At 35.3% G+C, this 9,627-nt stretch overlaps 1 protein-coding gene and 1 pseudogene across 1 annotated transcript; one reads left to right on the forward strand and one right to left on the reverse strand.

Annotated features, from left to right (window-relative positions):
* The first annotated feature begins 850 nt into the window (after positions 1-850).
* Positions 851-1,498, forward strand: LOC125851417 (cysteine proteinase inhibitor B). Its single transcript, XM_049531214.1, has one exon. The coding sequence runs from the start codon at positions 897-899 to the stop codon at positions 1,302-1,304; it is 408 nt and encodes a 135-aa protein (XP_049387171.1). The 5' UTR covers positions 851-896; the 3' UTR covers positions 1,305-1,498.
* A 770-nt stretch (positions 1,499-2,268) lies between these two features.
* Positions 2,269-9,152, reverse strand: LOC125851410 (probable UDP-N-acetylglucosamine--peptide N-acetylglucosaminyltransferase SEC; annotated as a pseudogene).
* Positions 9,153-9,627: the final 475 nt, after the last annotated feature.

Below are 9,627 nucleotides of genomic sequence, written 5' to 3' on the forward strand. Positions count from 1 at the left end.
AAAAAATGGCAAATGAATGACATTTGCAAATTGCCTTTTGTTCACAATTGGACACTCACCTTTTAGTCATCCATAGTTAGACATGAAGAAAACAGATAAGCATTACTCTATCGTGATTCATTTTATGTGACATCGTTTAAATGATTAATTTCTCCATTAGTCTATAATTCGTTGAAGAGAAACAATTACAACAGTAATTTTGCATCTTATTAGTTATAACAATGAAATTGAATACACAAGTCATATCGCCTTTCATCATTAGCGTCATATACACCCTTTTTAAAGATTCAACATCCAACGTTGAAGTTCGCCCCATCTACTACAAAAAATCATGTTCAACTTTATCCTTACAAATTTCACAAATTTACCTCTTGAGCTATATCATCGTTAAACCTAAAATCACACATACCAACTAAACTAATTATTTTATATATTCCTTGTGAACCTTCACATACCGTGTCTCCTAGATTGTCAATCTTAAACCCATCCTAATCAATTCCCCTCTATCATTAATAATTAGAGTAAAATTACTACTAATATATTGTAAACCCTAATCCTAAAATTATTTAGCTAACAAACAATGATGTACGTAATAGATGTGATGCTCCTCCTTTAAACACAAATCAGATTCGAGCCTTAAATATAAAATAATTTTCGATAGAAAATATTTTCCTCGAATAAAGTACTATGCCATATAAATTCAAATTAATTAGACTTTAATACGTCTAATATACAAAGAAACACTAGAAACAGACTGTTTTGTCCTCTTTTTCACAAAATACGCAGCGTCACGTACATGTTGCCACCACCCCCATAACGTGTCCAACAAAAAAAACTCCTATATATAATTCCCCCTTCTTCCTTTCTTCTCCATCAAAAAAAATCCCCAATCTCCAATGGCGAAATCCACAAAAATTCTCTCATCAATCCTCCTTCTCTTCTTCATTTTCACTTTATTTTCTTCATCAAACGCATTAGGCGGAAAACTCGGCGGAAGAACACAAATCAAAGACGTGAAAACAAATCAGGAAATTCAAGATCTAGGTAAGTACTGCGTCGAAGAACACAACAGAAATTTGCGGAAACAAAATGGTGCTTTGAGTTCTTTATTGAGTTTTTCTCAAGTTGTTGAAGCAGAAAAACAAGTTGTTTCTGGTGTTAAATATTACCTAAAAATCTCAGCTATTGTTAAATCATCTAGTTCACCAAAATTGTTCGATGCCGTTGTGGTTGTTAAATCTTGGGAGAAGAAGAAGGAGGAATTGCTTACGTTTTTTCCTTCTCCTTCACCGGCTACGAAATGAATTTGTGATGGTTGATAGTGGCTAAAAGTTAAAACTTCTACTGGTGCTAATGTTTAAAATGAGGTTGTTAATCTAATTTTGAAGTACTTTAATTTGTAGCCTTTTATTTGATAACCTATTTTGAGTTCACTTGTGTACTATGTGATGCAATAATCAATGAATGACATATGTATTAGTATGTTGTTATAGATAAATTATGGTTGTACTTCACTATTTTTAGTTACTATTTTGTTGACACATCTCTCGATTAATTCTACAAAATATCTCACGAACGGTAATATATGATCTCGTGTATAATAATCTTAATGTTTATGTACGTTTCAATTAATTCTACGAAATATCTTCGTTCAGATTCCTCACCTGCAAATGCAAAGGAGAAAGAATTTGAGTATTACTTGTAAAAAGAAAATCATAACAACCGAGACTATTATAGAGAGATTTCGATTAGATTAACATTTCTTATTGATCTATCAATAATCATGTTCCATTAATATTGCTCTTCTTCAAAACTAGGTCATAGGAGACCATATAAATTCTTAACAGTTGATTATTTTTATGTAATTTTGGTCAATAATCTATTTACTTTCTTTGTTCAGACAAAAACTACACATATTCCAATCACCTAGATTTGCGTGACTACCAATAGGATTGTCTTGTCTCCATCACTCACTTTTCAATTCGTGAGTAAATTTGCACGCATCTCAACTTATTTTAATGGATATTTTGTCACCTCATGATATGATATCGTATTAAAAAACATTTTAAACTCAAAACCATAGGAACGCAAAGCTCAATTTTTTATAACAAAAGTTGTGGAGCAATTTTTAGACAAAATGCTTTCATTTACTATCATTCAACTATATAACCTGAAATCTCTCTTGTGCATCTCCGCTCTTCAGGTAACGCCTAGTTTCGCCTAGTTTAGTATAGCATCTGAGTTCCGCGCTCTCTTGTACAAAAGAAAAAGTCATGTTCTTCCCTCCTTCCCACATTTAACGATCAAAAGGAAATTCCGAGTCATTCTCAGTCACTTTGAAGTGTTGAGGATGCTGGCCGGAGCAATAGAGATTCCACATCTTAAAATAAGAACGCTCTAGATTCCTCACCTGAAAATGCAAGGAGATATAATGAGCATTCCATGTTCATTCAACTTTGTTGCTCGGATTCTCCAAAAATACATTACTTTTGAAGGATTCCATACATTTTTAGAGAGGAGTTCGAACAACATAGCAAGAAGGTCGTTTAGTTAACTAAAACTGCTGTGCTTGTTTACTCACCCAGCGCGCTGTATCAAATAAAGCGCCTTCTCCTCATACTCCTTGAGTCTATTGGTGAGATTTTTGAGCTTTGGACGATTTAGTGCCAGTAACACCGCCTTCTCCTCATACTCCTTCACAGGGGCGGCTCAACATAATTTGTGGCCTAAAGCGAAATTTTTATTAGAGGCCTAAAATCTATATAAATTTTATCTATATCTATTTATTTTTCTAAATTTCTAGATGTAAATTACTACTTAATATCTTTTATATAAATGATTTTTCAAACACTTTTTTTTTAATTATTAGTTTTTAGTAAGATTTTATCAATTCAACATTGAAAACATCCTTTTATTGAGACAATTATTATATGAATTATTAACACAATTTTATAAGTAATAAGTTGATAAACTTTAAAGATAAGAGTTAGAATCATAGAATTTGATTCAAAAAGTTGATAACTTGGTATACCTACTTTAATATGAAAATTAAGAAATAAATTAAAAAAAAGAATTTGTAATGCACTTTGTTCAACACTTTTCGACTATTGATTCATATTTTTGAGAGTGTATTACTCTAACTATCAAAGATTTGAAGAAATAGAGTGCAAAAAATGTTACAAAGGATAAATAATGTGAGTGTTAACGAAGAAAATATAAGAATCCAAAACAATATTTCCTTAATTTCTTCTATTTGAATGGGGTTAAGATACATAATTTTTTATTTATAAAAATTTGAGGCCCCCAAAAATTGGGGGCCTAAGGTCAATGCCTAAAATTTTATAGGTAAGAGCCGGCCCTGCTCCTTCATACTGTCACAACATGAAAGTCGATATAATGGTTAGGGGTATGGTCTGCATACATACTGTCCTCCCTAGACCGCACTAGTGAAATTACACTGGATATGTTGTTGTTCTCGTTGTTGGTCATAAAAGTATAGAACACATACCTGCTGACAATCATCTCATCCCCAAGTCCTGTAGCAGGGAGACAGCAACTCTAGTAGACATTTTCTCAAGGGGAAGGGTAATCATTGGTAGACCAGCCCAAAGAACATCTGTTCCTGTGGTAAGTGCATTGCACAATGGCCTATTTGGGACAAAAAAGAAACAGCATTCAAGAACATGAGATGAATGAAACTAAATTCTTGAAAGATAAGACGCGGAACGTTCTTAATCTTCTTACGTATCCAAGAAAAGATCAGCCAAGGAGCAGCGCTTGATGTGCTCTCGTTTCATTGCAACATCTGTAAAAATAATTCGGTTTTGTTGCAGACCTTGTGCAGCAGCATCTGTAACAAGTGAGCTGAATTAGGAGAGACTTTACATAAACCAATAAACAGGTATTCTCTTACATGCGCGGAGCCTCTTCTCCCCTGCAGCTGGAAATCTAAGAAGCCAAAGAACACTTTTTGGTACACGCTTCGATATTGCACCTGGACATACCAATTCAACAAGTTTTATAAAAGCAAGTGCTTGTGACAGTTAACCAATTGAAATCATTCCAAGCAACTACCATGTAGTAAAAATCTCAGGATCCATCTTGTAAAGCTGATTAAAACATGCAAATATGAATTTATCCACAGGCAGTCCATAATCAGAACGTGTCGGTTGGCTGTTTGGATCTAGCACATCACGGTTTTTCTACAGAAAAAGACTCATCAACATACATATAATTGATTCGTTGATAAATTTGGTGAAATCAGATTTGATATAAAGCTCAGAAACAGCAAGAAAAGGTTACTTGCTTATAATCGTTGACAAAATAGCAATGAGGGAGATGTAGAAGCTTCTCTGAGTAAAAATGTGCATACTTCATAGGTGAAACAAACTGCATACAAGGAAGTTACACTCAAAGGACCCGATAGAAAGCAAAGGTTACAGCAAATGTATAATATCAAGGGTGTCGCAAGAAAATTACCTCATCTGTAATCAAATAATCTATGTATGTTGCCCCGGTGATTCCAGGGAACCCCATGTACAAAACCTGGATTGGAGCTGGCTGCATGGCAAATATCTCACGTCTTTCACCCTACAACACATCATTCCGAAGTCAAAAAGATAACATTAGATAAACAAAGTCATCCAGAAAACAATGGTATAACCATTAGATGAAGTTCAACCTGTACCTTGGTATAACCATTAAGATCGATAAGTATTTGTATTTGATCCTCATTAATCATCCTTGCTGTTGCATCAAATGTCAAGGACGACACATCAATAAAATGCTCCGCTTCAGACTGGATGAAAATCTCCCATTCTGTACCCTCGTTTGGACTTAGAGCATAGCAAAACACCTAGGAAAAGTACTTGTAAATTTAGCATGAACAAGAACAGACTGCCAACAGTGGTGCTAAACATCGAAAAAAAGGAAGAAATTGTCCAAACCTCAACATTCTCTCTGTCATGCATCCCAAAAACTGAACACATCAGATGTGATACTGGGTGGTCTCCAAAATCACTGCTCACATATCTAGACACGTTAAGACATACTATCAGCAGGCAATAGTCATGAAGAGCCTATGGCAGATATCAACCTAAGCAACGCATAAATATTACTCCATCCCAATTTATAAGATGGTATTTGACTAGTCCAGAGTTTAAGAATGAAAGGAAAACTTTTGAAGCTTGTGGACTAAAACAAGTCATAGATATTTTGTGTATGTCATCTCATTAAGGGTAAAATGAGAAGTTTAATATTGAATTGTTACTAAATATGTAGAAACAAGTCGTCCTATTTGGGACTAACTAAAAGGGAAAGAGTGTCATAAATTGAACAGAGCCCCAGAAGGAAATGATGCAAGTCAAGTTGCACCAAGGTCGGTTACGGGGAGTCAAGATTGGGATCTCCAAGCACTGCAAAGGTTGCTCAAAAAGATGGAAGCATTTGAAAGACAAACTGGAAAGAGGATTTCTGACTCGACATGCGGATCAGAGTACGGTCTGCACAAACCACACACGACCTGGATAAGGCTAGAGCAGATATACCTTACAGCCTATACATCAAACCTTATGTCAAAAGCTGGAAGTGTAGATTCTGTCCTCAGAAACTACAACATACAGAGCCATAAATGGGGCGTACAGTGCACTTACAGACCATACCTGAGACCACGTACATCAAATGGGGGAGAATGCCAATCAGAAGACGGAGCAACATGTGGGCTGCATATTCTATCTGTGGACCACATGTCAGGCCTGGATGCGTACTTTTGGCTATTTTTGCAATTTTTGATATGTTACTTTTGGGAATCGATGTAATAGCTAGCCTAGACTATTAATTAGTGAGAAAAGCTCATTTAGATGCCAGATGGAGTTAGTTTTTGGATGAATGATGAATTGAGTATTTGAGTTTACTCTTTTGAGAGTTGGGGCTATGACAATTGTTGCTAAACAATGTTGAAGGGATTGCTTGCTTGAGGAATCATTCCTCTTGAGGGTTTCCTAGAGAGATTGCTTGCTTATTTCATCCTCTTGAGATTCATCTAAGAGATTAGGTGCTTATTGGATTCCTTAATTGTGGATTATGGCTAATCAAGAGCATTAGTTCACAATAAATTCCATTTTGTGTCTATCTATCTATCCTTTATTGTCATTTCCTCATTGTATCAGAGAAGTATAGAGAAACTCACCCAACCCTCAGTCTACTGTTCCTGCCACATCCCTTTATTGACAGAGGTGGTGGATGCGTGAAAGGAGAAAGTACATAGCGAGCCGCTATCAAAGTGCAGTATTTGGCAAACTTGTGACTGTACAAGCAAAAAGAAACAGTCAGTATCAACCTCACATTGTTCAACCCTTGTGATCGATCCAATAGAGATGTCCTCACCTGATATCTAGAGCAAGCATTGGATCAAGAGGGTATGCAATTGCCTCGAAAGGCCGAACGCCCAGAATAATGGACATCTAAAGACGTATATGACAAGGCACAACATCAAAGGAAAATATAGTAACCAGTAATATAGTGATGAAAAGCGAAGCAATCATGTAAATTGTACTGGTCAGAAAGTAGTTGTAATACCTCAATCTGCCTTCTCAGTATTCCTTCAACTTCAATAAACATCTCCTCTCGATTATCCCAATCACAGACACACTGCATACCATGAGATTGGAAGGGAAAAATAAACTATGCACAAGATGAAACCAATCACACGTCCTCGTGCACAAGATGCACATGCAAATTATTTATGAAGTTTCTTACATAATTAATTGCTTAACAGTTTGGCAACGGACTTAAACAACACTTGGAAAATAAGAAAATACTAACAATAAAGCTTAAGATCAGAACCTAAGCAAACAGAGCATGACATGATTTCTAACTGAACTACGGAAGTACCTATAAATGAGTGAACAGACCTGTAGCGAGTGGAAAAGATTACAGGTTGCTCTGGGGAAGTCCGGACGTAGCATCAAAGCTTGTCTATAGCTTTTTATCTGCTTCAACGTTGCGACTACATGAAAAATCAAAGCATTACGAATAAGCAGAATGAACAGGTAGGAACACGTATAAAAGGGATCTTTAACTTTCGAAGCTTGTTAACCTTAACGACAATACCTTAACGTGTAAGCTAAAGCTAATAATAGATGAGTGTCTGCCATGGTTGGACTATTGGCAATAGCTTGCGTGTAGTCTTGTATAGCTTCGTTAACTTTACCAATCTCTATGTATATATTACCCCGATTGACCAGTCCTTCAGTTGCCATGGGGTTAATTCTGAGTACCTCATTACAGCATGACATGGCTAGTCCATAATTTCCCTGAAAGTTGCATCAAAAAAGAAGAACCAGATACAGAAATGGCACTAGTGATTGTAAATAACATAGTCCCTCCCTGCTATCTTAAAAATTGTACAAGAAAGCTTTTTACTGATCTGCAAATTAAGCATTCTTGGGCAGTACTAACAAAATGCTTACCTGTTGCACGTATAAAAGGAGCTGAGATCCTTGTTGTGACTGCTAAAATCGATTTATAACATTGTTCAAGGTCACTCATCATGTTCCTAGACAATAGGAATAGTAACTCTTGAAAATTGCTAGTTAAGAAGAGAATCATCGCGATTAAGAAAAATCTTACTGCTCCATAAAAGTGTTTCCCGGATTGGATAGTATTTGCAGATGGTTAGGTTGAAGAGAGATGCATTGCTGCATACATTCATCAGAAAGGTTGAGAAATCATCCAAAAGGCATAATTACTCTTTGCATCAATTTATATGACACTTTTCGCATCTCAAAACTCAAACTATGTGAACATTGACTGACATTTTAAGATGTATCTTGTCGAACTTGTGAAGAAATGCATATTATAGTACTTATCATATAGTGTTTGAATTTCTAAATTTTAGTTTTAAAATATAGTTGATCTTGTAAAATTTAGCTTCAAAGATTAGTCAAATCGATTCTCGGAAAAAGAAAAGTGTCACATAAATTGGGACAAACGGATTAAGAATAAGGATATTAAAGCATATGACGAGCCAATAAGTGAACACAAACTTACATGATAGCAATCAATTGCTTCCTGCGCTCTATCAGCATCTTTTAGAGCATTACCCTATAAGCAACATTTTCAAAGCCATATCAAATTAATATAGAAAAACAAAATGCTAATATAGGATATGAATTTAATGAGCTAAGTACCAGATTTCTATACGCCTCGAAGCATTCAGCATCACGGGCAATAGCTCTCCTGTAATTACGTATTGCCATTTCCAGATTTCCTTGTTCATGGTATACAAGACCCAAGAGGACTGCAGAGACAACTCAAGAGGTGAGAATTGCTCAAGACCATATAAAGAGTCCAATTTCCTTTCTCGCAGAGGATATGTGACTCGACATGGTGAAAATGGAGTCTCATCAAAAGCCATAGCATAGTCTGGTTCCACTTGCAGTGCACGCTGGTAACACACTATGGCCTTCTGGGGCATTCCCAAATTCTGGAAAATGCAAAGAAGATGCTTATCATGTATTTCTTCACATCCCCTTTGTCTAAAAAATACACTTATATAGTATACACTATACTATATACGAGGTTAAAATTACTTTTGATTTTTACTTGTTTATATTTTGAGTTCGGTTAGTGAAAATATTGGCTTCGTCACTACTTTTAGCCTTTGGACCTTATTGACACAATACAAGAGGACTTACCTTGTATACACTTCCCATGCACAGATAAGCATCAGAGAAGTTTGGTTTTAATCTAACTGCTTCCTGGAGAGGATTGAACCACAAAAAAGAGGACATTATCATATACATGATTTCTCTAATAACAAAGACAACCTCAACTTACAACTAAACACCACAACTTTGAAAATGCGCATCTAAACAACTTAACTTGGTTTAAGTTGGCCCCATAAACACCGCAACTTAGAGAATGCACATCCAGGAAAGTGTGCTTAATTCTTAAACCAAAGTTAAAATGTGTAAATGTGCATTTTCAAAGTTGTCATTTGAGGCCAAGCTAAAGTGTTTATATACGTAAATGCAAAAGTAGACATGCAAAACATAATCACAGTAAACTAAAATATATACACAACCAAGTAAAAGTAAAATTATTCATACCTTGCACCACTTTAAGGCCATGATAAGATTAGTTCTCTCCATAAGGACAACAAGATTAGATATGCATGCAAATGCAATGTGTAATGGTACTGTATATAGATATTAAAAGACAAAAATACAAAAAGAAACTCAAACGACAGAGAAGCCAGAAAGACCATAGTCAACCAAATTAGAACGTAAAAGTTTCTTAACAAAAAAGTGCAATGCTGGCCCACATAGTAGTAAAAATGTTAAGCGTCTTATTGATTATGTGTGTGTTCGAGTCATACACTATTTTATAAGTTTTGAAAAATAATTTGTATCACAAGAACTTTTTGGAAAAAAAAAAACTTTTGCCAATATAAGAACAACCATCCCATGTCATTTTTCATCTTCGAGCAATTCAACATACTTGTTTCACCATGTAACTTCTTACAACTCCAGGCCTTGTTTCCGAAAAAACACATTCATTACTATCAATATCTACTAAAAACAATAGGAATGTTCCCGTGGTCGATTTGAGCTTAAAATTTGCTAT

The sequence above is a fragment of the Solanum stenotomum genome, unplaced genomic scaffold, assembly GCF_019186545.1.
Source record: "Solanum stenotomum isolate F172 unplaced genomic scaffold, ASM1918654v1 scaffold25311, whole genome shotgun sequence".
Taxonomy (NCBI): domain Eukaryota; kingdom Viridiplantae; phylum Streptophyta; class Magnoliopsida; order Solanales; family Solanaceae; genus Solanum; species Solanum stenotomum.